The sequence below is a fragment of the Vombatus ursinus genome, unplaced genomic scaffold (genome assembly GCF_900497805.2).
Source record: "Vombatus ursinus unplaced genomic scaffold, bare-nosed wombat genome assembly UNPS02007284.1, whole genome shotgun sequence".
Lineage (NCBI taxonomy): Eukaryota > Metazoa > Chordata > Mammalia > Diprotodontia > Vombatidae > Vombatus > Vombatus ursinus.
This window is the reverse complement of record NW_020947062.1, coordinates 20,294,189-20,316,097: the sequence shown is the minus strand read 5'-3', so window position 1 is coordinate 20,316,097 and position 21,909 is coordinate 20,294,189. Positions and strand designations below refer to the sequence as shown.

At 38.2% G+C, this 21,909-nt stretch overlaps 1 protein-coding gene across 1 annotated transcript in view; it reads left to right on the top strand.

Moving 5' to 3' along the window:
- The window catches only part of CDKL3 (cyclin dependent kinase like 3), an 80,485-nt gene that overhangs the window by 4,437 nt on the left and 54,139 nt on the right, over positions 1–21,909 (top strand). The window contains exon 3 of the mRNA XM_027849184.1: positions 957–1,151. Coding sequence (XP_027704985.1) covers positions 957–1,151 — 195 coding nt within the window. The remainder of the gene's footprint in view (positions 1–956; positions 1,152–21,909) is intronic.

Genomic DNA, 21,909 nt, shown 5'->3' with positions numbered 1-21,909 from the left:
GGGCATTAGTGATTAGCTCAGTAGCTTTTACCTCAATAGGAGTAAGTCCTTGAGTATATGAGTTGAATTGAAATATACTGTTATCTCAGATGACTGAGCATTAAATGAATTATCCTCATTTTTGCTTTCTAAACAGATTTGAGAGAGAATATTTTTGAAATCCTGAAAAAATATAATGAAAGTTGATTTTGAGGAATCTTGGTGCAAAATCAAGGTGGTTCTTATCATAGGAAGTGTTTTGTATATTTAGTTGAGTAATGTGGACATATGGCAGTGTTCCACCCATAGATAGCTTTCCACATTCCCACTAAGTTCCTACAGTTATGTTTAAATCATGTGTACATATTTAAAGTAAAAAATTCTCATGAGAAGTTTTTAGGCATTTTAAAGTAATTCTCTTGCATTTTGGTAATTTGTTTGGATGACTACCCAATACTTCTTCCATTGCTTTTCAGTGTTTAGGACCTAGTGTCTAAGTGAGGTTACAATAACTGGTAGTTCTGTAATACATAGGCACCAAGCAGTACAGTCAATTGTTTCTGTAACCTCTACTATATCATTGAAATTATTTTAAGATTGTAAATTCTACTGATATAAAAGCTTTTATTTACCACCAGTTAGCAAAGATATCAGATTGACTTATGAGTGGAACTTAAAAGTTGACATTTATACTCTTTAACACTTTGCCAAATATCAACATCAGCATACTTCTGACTGTAGTTATCTTGGAAAAAGCACATGTGAAAAGCTGAAGGGTTATGTTGACAAGGAGAAATTGCCTTCAATTAAAGAAGATCCTTCAGTGGACCAAAATTCTCTTAGTTTGTGACTCTCAAGTTGTAACATTAGAGGAAAAATGGTAATATTTTAACCTTGATTCAATATTGTGTAGGGCTTCTATACAAGTTATGGTGCTTGGAATAATTTCTGAAAACCTTTTTTTCTTTTGTTAATAGCAATTTCGTCATGAAAATCTGGTCAATCTGATTGAAGTATTTAGACAGAAAAAGAAAATTCATTTGGTATTTGAGTTTATTGATCACACAGTTTTAGATGAGTTACAGCATTATTGTCATGGACTTGAGAGTAAACGACTAAGAAAATACCTCTTCCAGATCCTTCGAGCAATTGAATATCTTCACAACAATAATGTGAGTGCTTCTCAGTAAACCAACATAATTTTAGGCTTACTATAAACATTCTCATGCTATTTAAAAGTTTGTCATTAAATTTATTTTGCTAGTGTTTATTTCCATCATGATCATAATAAGATTAAGTGACTGTGGAAGTGCTATTGGGAACCATCGGGAACCTCATACAAATAAATAGAAGATTGCATTCAGGGGCCTTATATTTGAGGATCTAGAACACATACCCAAGACCAAAACAATTAACTGTAACAAGTAAGAAAAGGAAATGAAAACTAGGAGCCTTCACGGGTTCAAGATGAACAGGTCAAGACAAAATAACATATTCTTTTTTTGACAGACTAATTAGACTGGTGGGTCAGGGGAATGCCTGAATTTTAGCAAGGCATTTGACAGTCTATCCTTGTAAACAAAATAGAAAGATGTGAGGTAGATGTAGTCAAGTTAGATGGAATTGTAACTGATCAAATGATGAAGTCAAAAGAGTAGTGAGTAATGAAATGTCATCATGGAGGGAGGTGTCTAGTGGAGTCTGTTGGGGATAAATAGATGTTCAGACCTATGCTACTCAACATTTTTTATCAATGACTTGTATGAAGGCATAGATAGGGTACTAATAGAATCTCCAGATGACATCAGACTGGGAGTAAACGTGTCATGATAGAATTGGGATTCAAAAATATCTAAATAGTGTCTCTGATAATATAAAAATATCTGATATTTCAACTTTAATAGTTTTAGGTCTTGTATACAAGTTAGTATGCTTCAAATAGTCTCTGAAAACCTTTTTTCTCTAAAAAAATTTTCAAAAATGAAGTCAAGCTAAAGAGAGTAAAAAAGTGAGCTAAGTCTAACAAATTCAAAATCCTTTACTTGTGGAATTGATTTTTTGAATCAAAGTACAGGATGGAGGAAGTGTAGCTGTCAATCAACAAGCATTTATTAACCCTTTATTATAGACCATGCATAGTAATAAGCTTTAAGGATACAAAATTTGATATAAAGAAAATATGGGAGGTTAGTAGACTTATAAGGTCAATATAAATCAACAGTGTAATGTCAGCCCAAACTAACACTGTCACAGACTATGTTTATGGAATTATAGTGTCCAGAATATCGGAGATGATACTCCTACCATATTCCGCCCTTGTCAGATCACATCTAGAATATTTTGTTTGGTTCTAAGTACCATAGTTTAGGAACCACATTGCCAAATTTCAGATGCATGCAGAGGAGGGTGGATAACTATGATGGGTGATGAGATGACCAAAGACTATGATATTTGACAGGACATCAATTGAAAGAATTGTGGATATTTAGTCTAGAGAAGAGAAGACTTAAGGGAAAGATAATTACCTTCAAATATTTGGAAACTTGTCATGTGAAAGAGGGATGATATTTTTTCTGCTTGGTCCTAGAGGGCAGAATTGGGAGCAATGGGTACAAATTCCAGAGGTAGAGAGGTTATTTGCATACAAAAAAAAAAAACTTTCTGATAATTAGAGCTGTCCAGAAGGAATGGGTTGCCTCTGTAATTATTGAGTTCTTTATCGCTGTAGGTCTTCATATGGAGACTGGATAACCACTTTTGGAGGATGTTGTAGAGGGGATTCCTGTTCAGGTACAGATTGGATTAGGTGACTTCTGAGTTCTCTTCTAATTCTGATTCTGAGTACATGTTAATATTGTGCAAATTGAAGACATGGGGGACTAAGGTGTTCCTAATACAAGAATGTACAATGAGGTAAATCCTAGAATCCTGGAGGTAAGTGTTGCGCTAGGTTTTGAAGACCAGAAGTGTGGGTTAAAGGGGGGGGGCATGATTGAAAGCATGGGTTGTGGACTTTGGAGATGGCATCCTGCTTACCTTGACTTTCTGGAGTCCTCTTTTGAAAGAAATGAGTAAGAAATTATTTTTGCTGAAGTGTGGAGGGTTTTGCAACTTTACTTAGGGGAAAAGCATTATAAAGAATTTAGTGTTGACTTGTACTCTATCTAGGACATTACAGTTCACCAAACATGTATTCAATGACTTTTGTGTGTAGAATTACAAAGTGTAGATAAGGGTGGAAGTTAGCCCTATTGGAGCTCATGGTCTAGTAGGGGATGACACATACACACAGAGATAACTAATAAAACAACATGCAAAAAATACCTTGGAAAAGTACAAAATGACCTGCAGTGTGAGATCCCACTGAAAGAAAGGTCAATACTTAATTACTCACTGGAGTGATCAGAGAAGGCTTTATAGAGGAGCTAATTAATATTAGGCTTTAAAGGATAGGCAAAATTTTAACAGGCAGGTGGAGGAGGACAGCTTAGTCCAGATATGGAGCTGAGGGAGCAGAAGCAAAGAAACAGGAAAATGCATGGCATGGTTAGTGGGGATTGCAGTCAGGTTGGCTGTAATATAGATTAAGTAGGAGAAAATAGTACATGATAAGGCTGGAAAGACCATCAGATTAGCAGTAGATTGTGGACTGCTTGAATGCCGGTAAGAGCTTGAACTTGGTAGGTAATAAGAAACCATTGAAAATTTTTGAGCAAGGAAGTGACCTAATCAAATTTGTGCATACTGAAGATTGCAATAGTATGAATAATAGATTGGAGGGTAATAATGGGGATAAGAGAGTAGAGGCAAAATAGCTGTGAGACGCTCCTTGCAAGGAGCAGGAGGCAGTGAGAGTTTCTACTAGGGGCAGAATCAGTAAGACTTGGACACTTTAATGAGGAAAAATTTAATGACCACATCAAGATATCAAACATTGGAGGCTGAGTGAATGGTGTTACCACTGACAAGTGAGTTCAGTGGGAGAGATAAAGATAAGCTCAGGTTTTTTGCTTGTTTGTTTTTGGCGAGGCGGTTGGGGTTAAGTGACTTGCCCAGAGCCACACGGCTAGTGAGTGTTATGTGTCTGAGGCTGGATTTGAACTCGGGTCCTCCTGACTCCAGGGCTGGTGCTCTATCCACTGTGCCACCTAGCTGCCCCAATAAACTCAGTTTTGAACATGTTGAGTTGTTAAAATTTTTAGGTGGAGGTGAGGCTCTGGATGGAACTTGAGAGAAAGTTTAGAATTGTAGATATAGATCTGGGAGACATCTGCAGAGAGATGAGAGTTGAGGCCTTCCTAGGTTACTAAGGAAGAGAAGTGGGCCAAGAATAAAACCTCTGGAACATCCATTTTAAAGTATTGGGAAGAGAATAAGGAGCTAGTAAAAGGGGTAGATGAGCAATTGGAGAAACAGGAAAATTAGAAAAGTATATAATTTCTAAATCCAAAGCAGTGTTTATCCAGGAGGTAAGTGTAAGATAGTGTGAACAAGTCAAGAAGAATAAGGACTGAAAAAAAATTGCCATATTAGATTATTGCTGATCTTTGAAAAGTGTTAATGGGGAGGGGGAGAGTAAAATTGCTAGGGACTGGCAAAGATTGAGTGGTGATGAGAAAACAGATAATGGGTATAAATAACCTGTTAAATAGGTTGTTGGGATGGAATGGTTGATGGATTGGAGTGAGTAGAGGGTCAAGGAGAAAGAAATAGTGGGATGGTAGTTGAATTGGTGGGAGTGGAGAGGAAGGGATGACTTTAATATATCTGGAGGCAGTTGAGAAAGAGGTGGTGGAGAGACTCAAATTGAAGATGCATGAGGTGAAGGGTATGCTTCCTGTTGAAAGATGTTTAGAAGGGCAAGAGGGCTTGAGATCAAGGGCCACACATAGCGGGGATTTGCTTTAGCAAGAGATAACTTTTCATCCGAGACTGGGGTGAAGAAGAATGAATGATGATGCTGTGAAGTTGGGATTTGGAGGAAAAAAGTTGAGTTTCCTTCAGAAGTCCTCAATTTCAGCGAATTGTATCACAATGACAACGTCTCATCTGTTTTAAATGTGGAGTCAAGAGTAAGACGATGGTGGCAACTGTCACTGTGGAAGATGAGGGAAAGTCAATAGTGGTAGAGTAAAGGTTATTAAGCAACATTAAAGGCCTAGTTAATGCACTTACCATAAATTTGTAGTGGTTACAATCACATTTTTATTTGCCCCTATTCTAAACTTTATTTCTACTCAAAGCCTACCACAATGTTCTGTGCTCAGTATGTGCTTAATGTTTGCTAATTTGATTTGGATTATGTGATTTATTTAAGAAATTTTTGAGTAATTGCTGTGTCCTGTGCTCTGAAGAAGTTTATAATTGAATTGGAAAGAAGACAGAGTAAGGATTATTGATTAAATAGCAATAAGAGACAATATACAATTAAGGGATGTAGACAGTAAGGATTATAGGAGTTGAGAAAAGGAGGAATCATCTTGAGTTAGATAGAGCCCAGTTAGATGGAGAAGGCTTCAAAAAGGAGCTGAGAACTAGACTTGGACCTGGGGAAACATGAGTAAGATTTGAATTAGTGGAAAAAAGGGGAAAAGACTTACCAGGAGCCCCTGCATCAACCCTAATCTCTGGCTTCTGTCTTTGACCTCGGGCCTTTGTAGGGAGCTGTGCTTCAAACCTCCTGCCTCTGACCTCTTAGCTATGAAGACTTTGCCAAGAGCCCTGAGTCAGCTCCTGATACAGGCCACCCAGCAGTGACTTATTTGCCTCAGAGACTTCCCCCTGAAGGCTCTGGAGGCCCTTCTTGAACTTTATTCAGTTTGAACTACAGTTCCTTTTTCCTTGCTGGAGTCTTTCAGGTGATACTTTTGTCTGTTTCTGCTTCTTGCAACAGGCATCCTGGGCCTTGAAGGACACAGCATGCTCTGAGTTTGAATCTTGAGGGAGGGCCTTGAAGTCTGCTTACCTGTCTTCTTCAATAGATCTCTCTCCAGCCACTGATACTCTGCCAGAACTCATGCTTTAATGATTAGCATATTCTCTCTTCTCATATCCTCATCATCCTTGTGATTCTGAACCCTGGCTGCTAAAGTACATGCCTCATTTCCCATCTCCGACTACCTGTTCCCTCCCATCCTACTCAATTGTTCTCCTTCCCTCACTCCCTCCATGTCCACCTTCAGAACTACCCCCCTCTTACACTGTGCTGTCTGGAATGCCTGCTCCATAGTTCAGAAACATGCTTTTATCTTAAATATTTTCCTTTCTTACTCTCTCCATCTTCTGGTACTTGCTGAGACTTGACTTTTTCCTGATGACACACTATCCCTGGCCACCCTTTTTAGTATTAATTTCACTCATATCCCCTAACTCATTGGTTATGGTGGTTGGAACAGTCAGGATACTCCTTGCTTTCTGTTAGCACTTCCAGACTCCCTCTACCACCATCACTCAGCAACTTTTCTTACCCTTAGGTTCACAGTATTCAAATTTATTGCCCAATCCAGATAGTTCCTCAACTAATAAATGCCCATGAATCGTCTTTTCATTCCATATCAGCTACAAACAGAGGTAGTTATACCTTTGAACTTACTATTACCTCCAAGTGTTCCTCTACCATGTTCATGAACCCCAAAATACTTTTGTCTCTTCATAATCACCATTCTATCTTTCACATTTTCTTATGACCTCTAACCCTGTTCTTTGTCTTCATCAGGACCTCCAATCCCTATCCCACAGTTATTTCTAGGCCGTCAACCCTACACTGGCAACACTGTCCTCCCTTCCCTATCTTGACCTCTTGGTGATAGTGGCACAGTGGATAGAGTGCCAGGCCTGGAGTCAGGAAGACTCATGTTCTTGAGTTCAAATCTGGTCTCAGACATTTACTAGCTGCATGATCCTGGGCAAGTCACTTAACCCTGTTTGCCTCAGTTCATCTGTAAAATGAGCTAGAGAAGGAAATGGCAGACCACTCCACTATTTTTACCAAATAGGGTCATGAAGATTTGGGCATGCCTGAAAAATGACTTAGCAACATCAACAAATATTATCCTTCATATGAATTCCTAGGTCCTCATCAGTCACCAGTTGTACCTTGTCAAACTGCAACCTTCGATCTCTTTCACTAACCACCACTCTTTTCCTTTTTCGCATGCTGCTGAACAGAGTCAGAAATTTCACAAAAACTCTACTGGACTGCATTCACTACAGATTTATACTATATAACCTCAACTGGACCCTCACTACAACAAATGCCTTTTGTTGTTTAGTCATTTTCAGTTGTTTCCCCATTTGGGGTTTTCTTGGCAAAGGTATTGGAGTGGTTTGCCATTTCCTTGTCCAGCTCCTTTTACAGATGAGGAAACTGAGACAAAGAGGGTTAAGTGACTTGCCCAGGGTCTCACAGCTAGTAAAAGTCTGAGACTGGATTTGAACTCAAGTCTTTCTAATTCCACTATTCCTCTATCCACTGTGCCACCTAGCTGTCCTAAAGAAAAAAAAAACAGGCTGAGACTTGTCTAGGATCATAGAGCTAATAAATGTTTGTTTAGTCATTTTCAGTTGTGTCTGACTCTTGGTGACCCCATTTGGGGTTATCTTGGCAGAGATACTGGATTGGTTTGCCATACTATGTAACCTGAACTGGACCCTCACTACAACAAATGCTTTTTGTTGTTTAGTCATTTTCAGCTCATTTTACAGATGAGGAAACAGGATTAAGTGACTTGCCCAAGGTTCATATAGCTAGTAAGTATCTGAGGCCGAATTTGAGCTCAGGGAGTTGAGTCTTCCTGACTCCAGACCCAGCACTTAGCTGCCCCATATTCCTTTTACACCTCTCTAATCAATTTGCTTTCTCACTTAACACACAACTATTCCAAACCATTTCACACCTCCTCAAGCCCTCTCGGCTGAGGACCTGGCCTCACACTTCACTGAAAAAAATTGAGGCCACTCCCTGAGAGATCTCTCTTGTGCTGCTTCATCTCATCTCTCTCAGACATCTTCCCCCACTATTTTCCCATCTCTGTTCCTACTGAAGAAGGGGTCCTTCTTCTCAAGGCAAACTTGAATACATGTGTCCTTAATCCTTCTTTAGCAGATTTCCCCCTATATTATTTTCTACTCTTCTCATCTTAACTCCTTGTCTATTTTCTGTTTCCTTACTGTCTATAATTATTCCAATCTTTCCTGCATCCTTGAAAAACCCTCACTGGATCTGGCTATCCCTTCTAGCTATTGCCTCATTTTTCTTCTGCCCTTCTTGACTAAACTTTTTGAAAATGTTGTCTACGCCAGGCCCCTCTGCTTCCTCTCATGTCACTTTTAAACCCTCTTTGATATGGCTTCTGACCTCATAATTCAACTGATCCTGCTCTTTCCAAAATTACCAATGACCCCTTTTTTCCAGATCTAATGGCCTCTTCTTTCCTCCTTCTTCTTGACTTTTGACACTGTTGATCATCTTCTTCTCTTTTTGACCTTTGACGTTGTTGATCTTCCTCTTCTCCCCTCTCTCGGTTTTCATGACACTGAGTTTTCCTGGTTCTCCTCCTACCTGTAATGATCACTCTTTAATAATCTTGGTTGGATTTTCATCTAGGGCTTGCCAACTAACTGTGGGTGTCCCCAGAGATCTGTCCTGGGACCTCTTGTCTTCCATATTATATTACTTGATGATCTCATGCGTTCCCCAAGTTCATTTTATCATCTCTATTCAGATAATTGTCAGAATAGTATATCCAGCCCTGGCCTGAGCTCCAGCTCAGCCATCATTGGTAACCTTTTTTGGCTTCTCAGCCTAGATGTCCCATAGACATCTCAGACTCAACATGTCTAACACAGCACTTATTGTCTTTATCCCCAAAACTCTCCCCTATTCTAAACTTCTCTGTTGCTGTTGAGAGCACGACCATTTTTCCAGTCATTGAGGCTTGCAAATTTTGACCTCTCTCTTGCATTCATTCCATGTCTGTCATTCCTGCTTCCAGGAAGCTGAGACTGATGGATCAGTTGAGCTTAGGAGTTATGAGTTGCAGTAGGGCTAGCTGATCAGATGCCTGCACCAAGTCCAGTACCAATATGTTGAGCCCCTGGGAGTAAGGTGGCCACCAGGCTGCCTATGAAAAAGTAGACTGGCTCAGGTCAGAAATGGAGTGGGTCAGAACTTTCATTTTGATTAGCAGTGGAATCAAGGCCATGAGTGGCCATTGCACTTCCAGACTGGGCAAGTTAAGAAGACAGTCTTAGGGGAAAAAAAAAGACCTCTAAGTAGGGAAGACGCCACTGTACTTCTCCCCACCCCACTCTCCAGAAAGCATGTTTCACTTTTACACAGCTCTTAATTGTTAAGAGTTTTTTCTGACAGTATTCATTTATAAACTCATTTGTGATTCATCATGGAAGAGGATGGCACAAGACTAAAAGAATGCTATTGCCTCATAAAACAATGAGAAAAAAGTAGAGGGGGAAAATGAGTCTATAAAGATTACCAAACCAACTAAGTCAGATCATCACAAGAGAATTTATAGATGAAGCTGGAAGGAAGGTTATAGAGATGCGAAATGGAACCAGTTTGCCAGCATGTCTATAGTAATCTATTCTCATTACTGATGACAGTGAAATTTGCTGCATTTGGAATCCAGCCCTTCAGAACTTGTACTATATGAATAAATAGAAATGACACAAAAATATGAAGTCAAGAATGGTTGCTGGACATTAAAGAAGAATTTGATGTTAGAGGTGGTAGAATTTTCAAAGCTTTCATGAAGTGATTTTTAAAATAACTCAAAAGGAGACAAGATACCAAAGGAGTTGAAAAATAATAATGGACATTTATTACTGAAAAAGGCAACCAATTAGACCATAAGCAGATATCAACATATATGCCTAATTTTTTCATCTTTAGAAAATTTTTATGACAAGGGTCTGCATGAATCAAGAGTATCCTTGATGAAAATGAGAAATAAGGAGAAGCAGGTTTATGAAAATTATTTTGTTTAATACAGTATGTCTTCAAAGTCACAAAAAGGACAAATGTGTAGAGAATAGAAGATGCTACAGTGATGATTATTACTAAAATCTTTTGATTTAGAGCAAAATAATGTTTTAAAGGCTTTTCTTGAACAAAGTACCTTCCATGCATTTATTAAGATCATTTAAGATTCCTTGATAAATGAAACCACAAATACGACTTTGTTCAGTACTCCTGTCGTTATCACCATCAAGGTAGGCAGGATTACAGGTAAGTGATGAGAGAATAAACTATAGTAATTTAATATTGGGAATACATTGTACCTAATGAGGTCCAGTTAAAATGTATTTGCCTAGGACTAAGGTCTTAAAACTTTGAGCATTAGGGCTTTAAACTAAAATGGAGAAGAGAGAAAACTACCAGTATATGTCAAGCTGATACTATAGAGAGTAACAGTATAAGCAGAATATCAATAGAAAATCTAACTCATAAGATGCTAAAGAAAAAAAATCTTACAATAAAAAGCTTAGCCTCATATCTATATAGAAACATTAATAGTAATAAGGAGAACTAGTGATCTTCACATGAGGCAAAGTTGACTTCATAGCTGTCATTGATATTAGAGCATGGGCAAATAAACATTAAAAAAAAAGGAACAAATAAGAGGGACAGTTCAGTTCAACAACCATTTAATAAGTGACTTACTATCTCCTAGGCATGGTGCTAAGCTCTGGGAATATAAAGAAGTCCCTGCCTGCAAGGAACTTATATTCTACTGGGAGGAAATAACACATATGCAGATAATTAAGTGCATAATATATGTGGTATGTTAATACAAAATTCTTTTGTTGGGGGAGAGCACAAACCTATTCCTTCCCGTAGGAGGCAGTACCTGAGTTATGCTCTGAGGTAAGTTAAGGATTCTCTGAGGCAAAGGGAAAGAGGGAGAGCTTTTTAGGCATGGGGAACAGCTTATGCAAAAGGACAGAAATGGGAGGTAGGATTGCAAGTAGTTAAATTTAATGGGAACTTAGAATACATTAAGAGTAACAATGTGTGATAAATCTGGAGAAGTTGGAGCCAGATTATGAAAGGTTCTACATGCCAAAGAGAGGAGTTTATATATTTAGAGGCAATAAAGAGCTTCTTGGAGTTTCTTGAGCAGACTAATGGCATGGTCAGTTCTGTGCTTTAGGAACCTCAGTTTGGCCCCTGTGTGGAGAATGGATTAGAGAGGACAGAAACTCAAGGTAGAAGAACCAAGAAGACATAGTTGTATGAGAAATAGAAAAGCATGATAGGAGAGCACTGGGGTAAGGATCAACAGAGAAGGAAATTACAGACTATTAAACCTGTGAAAGATTTCTCCAAATCATTTATCATAAAATAAATTAATATCAAAACAACTCAGAGACTTCTGTTAACATCCTAGCATTTGGCAAAGGTGATAAAAAATGGGAATAATGTTGAAGGAGCTACACAGAAACGGGTACACTAATATACTATTAGAGTAGCTGTGAATTAGTCCAGCCATTCTGCGAAGCAATTTGGAATTATACTAAAGAAAAGTGGCTGAAATTCCCAAACCCTTTGACCCAGAGACCTTACTGCTGGACATATAACCCAAGGAGGTCAAAAGCAGAAAGAACAGTCTCATATACCAAAACATTTATAGCAACACTTTTCATTGTAGCAAAGAACACCAAAAAAGTATATGCCCATCAACTGAGTAATGGTTAAACAAAATGTAGTTACATTAGTAGGATGTTACTGTGCTGTAAGAAATGATGATTATGAGGATGGCCAATAAAGTAAATAGGACAAGGAAAACTATACTTAATGACTTCAGCAATGTAAATGGAAAGAACGAAAAATGAATCTGAATGCTGTATAACTACAATGGCCAAACTTGGCACCAGAGAAGAACCTACCTCTCTTTGCAGATGTATGGAACTATACCATCAGATACACAATTTATGTGTTGGTGTCATTGAACTGTCTTTTCTCCTCTTTAACCTTTGTTATAAGAGATGGCTTCATGTAAAATGCTGAAGGGAAGAATATATTCAGGAGTGAAGGTGATGTAAAAATAAAGACAAGAAAAGTAATTTTTCCAAAGGATGAATAGAGAAAGAAATAGGAGCAATAGCATTGGGAGTATAAGCCAAAGCATCTGGAGAGTAGTTAACAGATGATAAGTTTAAGGAATATATCACAAACCTGGGGTGGATGTTAAGGGATGAGAGACTTCAACTAGATGAACCATTTGCTGTAGTTCCCTCTCTGCCAAAAGCAGAGTGATTAATACATTTTTAACTTATGCTAATGTCGATTTTATTTTTCATAAGGTGATGGAAGTGATAAGGGGAACTGTTCTTCTGGACATGATTCTGACCAATAAGGTGGAATTGATTGCTGTGGTAAAAATAATATTATGAACCATGGGAGGAAGTGACCATTCCATCTTATAATCATAATAGGGAAGAAGGAAGCCAAATGTAGTCTGACTTTTTTTTTTAACTATACCTGTGATTTAATTGGCATAGGCATCTCCTTTTGAAGAAGTTCCTTCTACCAGCGCAGGTTGGCATCTACTTTATAAGTTTATAATCTTGATTGTTTGGAGGCATTGAAAAGTTATGTGACTTCTTCAGGGTCACACAGCCAGTATGTTTCAGAAACAGAGCTTGATCCCAGGTCTTCCTGGCTAGAAGCCAACTCTGTCTAATGCTTCTATATACAACTCATCCCATTCCTTCATAGTCAGACGTGTGCCCTAGATTTTGGAAGAACAGATTTAAAGAATCTAGAGAAAGGACAGGTAGAATTCCATGTGTAAAATTTCTACAAGATAGGGTCAGCCCAAGGGAAAAAGTACTCAGGAATGACATTTTAACAACACAGAAACAAACCTCATTCAGGGAGAAAAGGAGGAACTGATGGTGTAGCTATTCATAGAACTCTTTAACCAACTTAGATTTTTAAAAGATAGCTATTTTTCAATTGATCAATTTTATTTTAACAGCAGATGAACATGAACAAACCAAAACCAAAGCATACTCCCAGAAGACAGCAAACAAAAAACAAACTCACAAATGAGTGATTGAGACTAGTCATACATACTGCTGTAAACTTTTGTAATTTTCCCTTTGTTGAAAGAAAGGGTATGTGCTTTGACTTTTAATCTGTAGTACCAACTTCATCTGTTGTATTTAACTTTATTTATTTTGCTGGTTAGCGTCTTCATTTATGTAATTGTGATTAGCAGGAAGTTCTTTATGGTTCATGCTCCAACCCAAAGAAACCCTGGGAAAGTCAGTATCTGGTTTCCTTTTCATAAACAGTCTGTAGTTAGTGTCCCCAGCAAAGAAAATTTATGGGAACATAAGTTTCTAGCTCATTTTACTGTCCCTAAATGGTCCCCTCAACATTCTCTTGTAAGCGTTCATTCAGACTAATATCATCAGATCATAGATTTAGGGATTGAAGGGACTTTAGAGTAAAAGTATGTTGTTGTTTTTTTTTATTTGACGAAAAAGTGCAGATGAGTCCTCTCTTCCATCAGGAAAACTTTCCTCTTTCCATATGGTGTGAAACACCCCTTCTTACTAGTGAATCCTATCTTACCTAGGTCTCTGTAGAATCCACATGCTTCATAATGCTAGTGAGGAAGTAGATCCAAGTTGCTCCTTGATACATATGGTTTTCTGCTGCACTGTCTTCTTTACTATCAACAAAGGTCCTTCATCCTTGTGGCTGTGTTATCATTACATACTGCCCATGTGGCCCTGGTTCCTCAGTGCATGTGCTTCTCTTCGATAGCCATTGTGGGGAAAGGAGAGAGGAAAGGGTGCTATGAATGCTTCTCTTGTCTGTGTGGGAGTTCAGCATTTCTGTCTTTTCTATTTATAGATTATGTGTTCCCTTTTATATCCAGAAGCAAATCCTGTATTGCTAATGAACCCCAAGAATCCTTCAAGAATGAGGAAAGCTTATCTGTGTGCTTACTAGATTATCTAAAAATGTGTAGTCTTTGCTGGTCACAGCAGAGAGCCCTTTTTTTCTGAATGCAATACCCTATAGCAGCAAATGCTGATGGCCTGCAAAAGTGACAGCCTGGCTCCTAATAGTCAAAGCACTTCTGTAGTAATTTGCTGCCATTTCTTTGATGCCATTGCTGCCAGGGATATTGATCCCTGTCTTCTCCGGAGAGGTGTCTTCAGTTGCACTGTCCTGTGGTCCTAAATCTAGGTCTGGATGACCTAGGATAAATGGGACTGTGTCTGATCTCTAAGGTACCTGGCTTCATAAATGGACTTTGTTCTCTTTACCAGACTAGTAGGAAATAGAGAGGTGGTGTCTAGATTTAGCACCTCTTCCCAGCCTTAGGCTCCCTTGAAACTTTCTCTTTACTCAGTATTATTGCCAAACTTAGTTTCCTTTCCCCCTAGACTTTGACCCAGATCCTCACTTTAGGGGTCATTCCTTAGGGTCAATTATGGAACGTCCTCCAGTGAATGAGGCTTTTTAGGGGCCCAGGTACTCAACTCATGCTTTAGTCTTCCTATCCACCATGTAGTTGACTAGTTTCCTCTGTACGTGATGAGTGGTGTCTATGAATCAGCCTTATAGGACTTCATCATTCTCTAAGACTGTTTTGTAGACTGGTAGGCTACATAGTTTCCCAACTGCTTTCTGTGGAGTGGTTCTCTACTAGTCAGTTGTCTTATATTTTATAAGTATATAAGTACAGCAAGATTCATAGCTGAACTGTATCTTAGCTGAAGTTTCAGCCTTCAAACTTGAACTAATTCCTTTGTTTATTCCTCTCCATGCTCTTCTGACTTGAAGCCATTTAGAAGCTAAAGGTCTCTCAATTGAGGGTTATACAGACCATCAATTTCTGTCTTCCCTATCTTTAGATACACCAAAGCAGTGATCAGTAGGCAGTCTTGGTCTTTACTCAAATAATAACATGTAGGGAATAAAGCCTCTGGTATTCTTCTAGTGACGTTGTAGGTATGCACCAAAAAGGTCATATGCTAATTCCACTTAACATTGTGCTTGTACCTCAGCATCCCTGATATGTTCAGTGAGGTGAGCTTAAAAGCCTTTCTTTTCTGGTCTCCTTAAGGGTGATATGGAGTTGTTCTAAACTTAGCTCCTGCCAGGTTGAGCACATCCTTGAATTGGACTGCTTTCAAAATCTCAACCTGGATAGGAATGAATCCTGGTAAGGAATCCATACACTGAGAAGTACTACCCTGCAGAAGCCTTTTGGTTGCTGATTGGGTGGGCCTATGTATATTCTACAAAGGGTTCTGTCGCCACTTGGATGTTGCTTATGTTCTTCCAGAACCCTTCCAGAGGCAAGATAGATAACAACTCAAAGATTTGCTTCTGCTTATATTCTTCAGATAAGCATCTTGAATCAGCACTTTGCTATGAGTACTCCGGACACCAGTCTTACACTACTTCCGCTGCCATCTGGGAGCAAAAGAATCTGTTGCACATCAGATAGATTTATCTTGGCCTAGGTACCTAAAAACATCATGGAGGTCTTTCAGAGCCATGGTTTAAACTTCTTTGGTGAAATTTGCCTGATCACGTCCAGCCTGTTTTGGTCTTGGTGGCCAACACCTGAATGGATTTCCATAACCTTCATCTACTTTTTTTGACTACAAGCCCCATCTCTACCTCCCTGGTCTGTCAGATCAATCCTCAGTAGTTAGAGAGGTGTTTTCTAATGCACAGGCAGCTATAGTTGCCACAATAGTTCATCTGCCATGCCTCTAAACACTGCCTGTCAGCTTAGGATGGTTCACAATCCCTAAATTTATTGTGCCTTTGATTACAGATTACAGTATGCTCTCCAACTGTTGCTCAGAGCTGAAGCCCTTTCCCCCCTTTACCTGGGATATTGTTAGGAATTTGAATGTCATGCTCAGTGCCATTTCATTGGCTATAAACATACAATCAAGTATCCTAACTAGATATATTCTATTTCTGAGATTCGAGGCATGTTTAAAGTAAATCCCCTGAAGAGATTTAGTAATCATCTGTGTTCCTTTTTTCTAGCATCTGCAACTACTAAAGTATCTGTGACATGTTCAAAGGCTTTATTTATTTCAGTGTATGTTGACTCTACCTCTTGAGAATAACCCTAATTGTCTACAGTAGACCCTTGCTTGATGACCTGGGCCTATGCCTATGTTGACTTCTAGTTATTGGCCAAAGAGAAGTATGTCCCATATCTCTCATATCAAATAATCATGTGTCTATTTATTTCTTTACATGTTCTATTTTTCACCTTCCATGCCCGAAAAGTAAATTACTTGAGGTCAATGTCTGTCTTAATCGTTTTTACTTTGTATCTTCAGTGCCTAGCGCAGTAACTTGCATATAGGAGACACTTAATAAAAGCTTGTTGGATTAGTTTGGATTAAGTTTAATTGTATATCTGCTACATTGAAAGGGGTTGCCTCTGAGCTCTGAGTTTTTATTGAGTGTTTTTTCCTCTTGAAACCATTGGTATTTCAGCCTTTTTCCTTATATTCTCCCTTTACTCATTTTCTGACTTCTCACTTCCTTTGCTGATGAATATATCCCCTGAGCTGAACTGAAAAGCTGCTGTTAGCGCCCTTCCACTTGCTGGATTTGTTCACTGTCTTGGGTCCCTGCCCTAAATAGCCTCTGGGGCACAGGAATGGCCCCAGATGGGTTTCAGTATCCATTCCTTCAGACTCTGTATATCCATTCATAGTGGCCCCCTGCCCTATTTCCTCCATTGGTTTTCTTTTTCTTCTTAGGCTGAGCTGAATCAATTAACTTTTTGCAAGTACTTTGGGAAGAGGGTAGAAATGATATTCCAGATGGAATATCTGCAGTCTTGAGGTTCCCTAACCTAGGGGTTGTCCAAGCAGAAGGCAGCACCCTTCTTCCCTACCCTCTGCTCCTTATGTGGCTGAATAGGATCAGTGTCTGCTACTTGTTACAGTGGGGTAAGAGGGGAAGGGAAGTGGCAGGGAATGTAGTTGAGAACAAAATCATTGAAGCAAGAAGAATCTCAGTGTAGTCCTCAGGCATAGTTATGTCCACCATTTGGTTTGAGTCCTGGTCTAGAATATGGAGACAAATGCTGGAGGGATGCTGTGTTAGCATTAGTGTTTGATTTTTCCCCTTTTATTTAGTTTATTTAATTACTTGACTAATTATTATTTTTATTTTTAGCATTCTTTAAAAATTTTGAGTTCCAAATTACTTACCTCCAGCCCCTCCCCCACTCTTTGAGAAGGCATGCAATGTGATACTCACATATGAAGTCAAAGAAAACATTTTCATATCAGCCATGTTGCCAAAAAAAAATGTGAAAAAAAAATATGTTTCAGTCTGCACTCAAAGTTCATCAGTTCTCTCTCTGGAGGTGGATAGCTTTTTTTTTTTTTTTTTTTTTTTTTTTTTTTTACTCATAAGTCCTTTGGAATTGTCCTGGATCATTTTATTGGTCAAAGTAGCTAAGCCTTTCACGGTTGAACATTATTACAATACTGCTGTTACTTTGTAGGGTATTTCCTTGGTTTTGTTCACTTCACTTTGCATCAGTTCATAGAAGTCTTACAAGGTTTTTCTGAAACCATCCCCCTCATTTATATAGCACAGTAGTATTCCTTACAGTATGCCACAGTTTGTTCAGCCATTCACCACTTGATGGGCATCTCCTCAATTTCCAATACTTTGTCACTACAAAAAGAGCTGCTATATTTTTGTACAAATTGTCCTTTTCCGTCATCTTTGATCTCTTTGGGATACAGCCTAGTTGTGGTGTGAACAATAGTGTTTTCTCTTTTTAATTCATAAGGATTTTATCTTGTCAGGATTCTCTCTTTTTTTATCTTGTGGATGCAGCTGTAATTGTCCTTTATTTGGTGCATAATTCATCTTTTTATGAATTTTAGAGAATTAGTCTAATCTGTTATCTTCTTGTTCTCATGACCCAGAAGTTTTACAGATTATCCCCTTTCCCAGAGGTCTTAAAACAGAAAATCTTCTTCAGTTATGTAATAGGCTAAATGATCTGTGAGATCACTGAATTTCTATGGGAAAAAATGAATAGGAATATCCCAGATATAGAAATAATAAAATTTGGCAACTGATTAGACAAGAAGTGAAGAAGGAAGAGGTAAAGTTAACTACAAGGTTTAACTTTTGACAGCTAGGATCATCTAGCATTAATGACAGAGTTAGGGACAATCAGAGAAATCAGATTAATTTCATTGGGGAAGTGGGAGAAGAAAGACAATTCAGATAAGCTCTGTACAGGATGAATGTTGGATATGCAAAAGAAAACATCCAGTAGATGATTAGCTATGTATGTAACTGGAACTCAAGAAAGAGGTAAGAATTAGAGATATAAATTGAAGGGTCATCCACATAGAGGTCTTAAAGCTGGAAGAATGCATTTGTAAGTATACAGATGGATTCAGAAAGGTACGTAGAAAAACTAATTTATAATTGTCATTTGTTAACATTTATAGTATTGTTGTTTAGTTATTCAGTTATATCTGATGCTTCATGACCCCATTTGGGGTTTTCTTGGCAGAGATACTGGAGCAGTTTGCCATTTCTTTCTCTAGCTCATTTTACAGATGAAGAACTGAGACAAATAGGGTTAAGTGATTTGCCCAGGGTCACACAACTTTTAAGTTTCTGAGGCTAGATTTTAATTAAAGAAGACGAGTCTTCCTGACTCTAAGCCCGGCACTCTATTGCCTAGCTGTCTGTTAACACTTATATTTTACCATTATTTACTAAAATGTTATATTTTAATTTATTATTTGAAAGTATAATTTATATTTTACCAAACTATTAATTTGTACCTATGAGCTTTTTTTTTTTTTTTTGGGCAATTGGGGTTAAGTGACTTGCCCAGGGTCACACAGCTAGTTAGTGACAAGTGTTTGGTCTGAGGTCGGATTTGAACTCAGGTCCTCTGACTTCAGAGCTGGTGCTCTATCCACTGTGCCACCTAGTTGCCCCAGTACCTATGAGTTTTCAAAGTTTGTCATAAATTTAATAATAAAGAATTTGTCAACTTGCAAAAAGGAGAGTGATAAATCAGCCCCTAACTACCTAGACTTGGAAAAACCTTGGAACCTTGGAAGTAGTAGAGGAAGAAACATTGAAGGAGAAAGTTTAAATCATTCATTTGACTTTGTTTAGTTTCCATCTGTAGTACATAGAATATGGTACCTATTCCACTAATTCCTCATAGGAATATTATGAACGTAACTGTTTTTACATGTTAAAAAATAATTATCAAATTTAATGGGTCCAAGGACAGCTAGAAGCTGTAGTGGACAGAGCACTACCCCTGGATTCAGGAAGACCTGAGTTAAAATCTGGCCTCAGACACTTGACACTTACTAGTTGTGTGACCCCGGGCAAGTCACTTCACCTCATTGCCTCACCAAAAAAAAAAAAAACCAAAAACCAAAAAACATAAAAATTTAATGGGTTCGTACCTAAAAAATAGCCCGAACTTAGAAGAATGACACTACTTAAAGTCCTACATAAAAGTTCTACTGGAATTCAATGTCATGGTGTGGAGGCAATGTTGGCTTATTAAAAGCTATACTAGTGGAGTACAAGCTCTGGCAGAGTCTACCAAGCTGGAAAGGTTTTAGGTATAATCCTGACAACAGACTGCTTTCTGAGGACCAGCCCAACTAAGTATGGAGAGGCTATTGGCAATAGGTTAATCAATAGGTGATTAATAAGTTTTTTACCAATAGCAATACATAAAAGAAAAACAAAAATGGCTCTCAGTTTTGTACAGCTCTTTTGAACTTAGTGACTGTAGCAAAGTAGTGGGAACAGGTAGCAAAAGGTAATAATTAGATAGTTTTGCACTATTTACAAACATAAACTTTATTGCTGTTACTCTAAATGTGAGATCATTGTTTTATCACTAACAAGTTGACATACCGCTGGAGGAACTGAATTGTATCAGTATTGTTATATTTTTACTAATGAAACCGGAAGACTAGGAATTTACTGTTAAATGGAAGGATAGTTTACATATTCTTCTTGGGTAGGCAAGTAAAGGAGTTGCTGCACTTAATCTTATGTGTCCATAGGCAACAAGAAATATTTCTTATGACATTTCAGTTTTAGTGAACTGCAAGCTTATCATGAGTCAGTAGTGTGATGTAGTAGCCAAAAAAGCCAGTGTAATCTTGGGCTACATTGACAGACATACCTTTCAAGAGTAGGAAAGTGATGATCCCACTGTACTCTCCCTTGCCAGACCTCAGTTTAAGGATATTGATAAGCTACCAGCCAGTGTCCAGAGGAGGACAACTTGTTATGATGCCTTGAGTACATGTTGAGTTATTTCAATCATGTCTTTGTGACCATTTGAGGTTTTCTTGGCAGAGATACTGGAGTAGTTTGCCATTTCCTTCTCCGGCTTATTTTACAGATGAGGAAATTGAGGCAAACAGGGTCAAGTGACTTGCCCAGGTTTACACAGCTAGTAAGTGACTGAGGCCAGAATTGAACTTGTGTTCCTGATTCCAGGCCCAGTGCTCCATCTACTGTTCCACCTACCTGCCCCACTTGAGTCCATAACATATAATCAATGAATGAACTGGGCATGTTTAGCCTGGAGAAAAGAAGATTCAGAGTGTACATAGTAGCAGTCCTCAAGTGTTTGAAGGATCACGTGGAGGAGAAATTGAATTTGTTCTGTTTGACTTCAGGAGCAATGGATGTAAGTTTCAAAGAGGTAAATTTAAACTTGATGTCAGGAAAAACTTCCCACCAATTTGAGTTATCCAGGGGATAGCATAGAATTCCCTGAGGAATGGCTTGTCTTGAAGGCATTTCCCCTTTTCGTCAGTCTTCAAGCAAAAGCTGGACCATCATTTGTCAGATATTTTATAGTGGAGTTCCTTTTATATAAGGATCAGATTAGATGGCCATTGAGGTCCCTCCCCTCTCTTAAATTCTATAATTCTGTGATAGCCATTGTGAGCATTTACAAAAAGACCACCATGAAGGTAATTGCAGCCTATTATGCACCAGTTTCTGTTGCAGAAGATAAGGAGGTAGGGAAATTCTTCAAATAACTGCATATGACCCTCTAAATTAAGTCAGTATATAGGGGTAGCTAGGTGGCTCAGTGGATAGAGCAGTGCCCCTGGATTCAGGAGGACCTGAGTTCAAATCCGGCCTCAGACACATAACACTTACTAGCTGTGTGACCCTGGGCAAGTCACTTAACCCCATTGCCTAGCCTAAAAAAAAAAAAAAAGCAAACATGCTTCATGCTGATATTTATTACATACACTTCTTGAAGAGATTTAAGAGGCCTTTGATATGGTGACTACCAAATGGCATCGCAAAAAAAAAAAATGACTATAACTTAAATGACTGGTTACCAATGTGAAAACTAATTCTGAATCAGTTGTGTTTAGTTATATTGACTTATTAGAATAAAGATCAGAGTCAGTATCAAATAACAGTGAGAAGATGATAAATGAGAAGTAGATAAAAGAAATTATATCAATAGAGATGATCACTATCTCCTAAAAATATTTACCAATGTAAATTAGTCATTTCATTAAGGAGGTCAGAAGAGCCTAGAAACTGCCTCATTTAACAAAGTTGATCACCTTGCCAGTCAGAGAGATAACTGTCAAAGGCAATACCAATTTACAACATAAACTTGGTTAGAAGACCATGAAATAAATGTTCACTCATAAAATAATGAGGAATGGTGAAGTAAAAAACAAGTTTGCAGAAAAACTTGGCAAGAGATCCAGTTAAGCCAGATCACTTCCCAAAAGGATAAAAATGGAAGGATAAGAAACAAGCAAAATGAAGGTCTGTCAAGATTTCTATAACTTTTCCCGTCATTGACAATGGAGCACCCTTATTTATAGTCTAACATC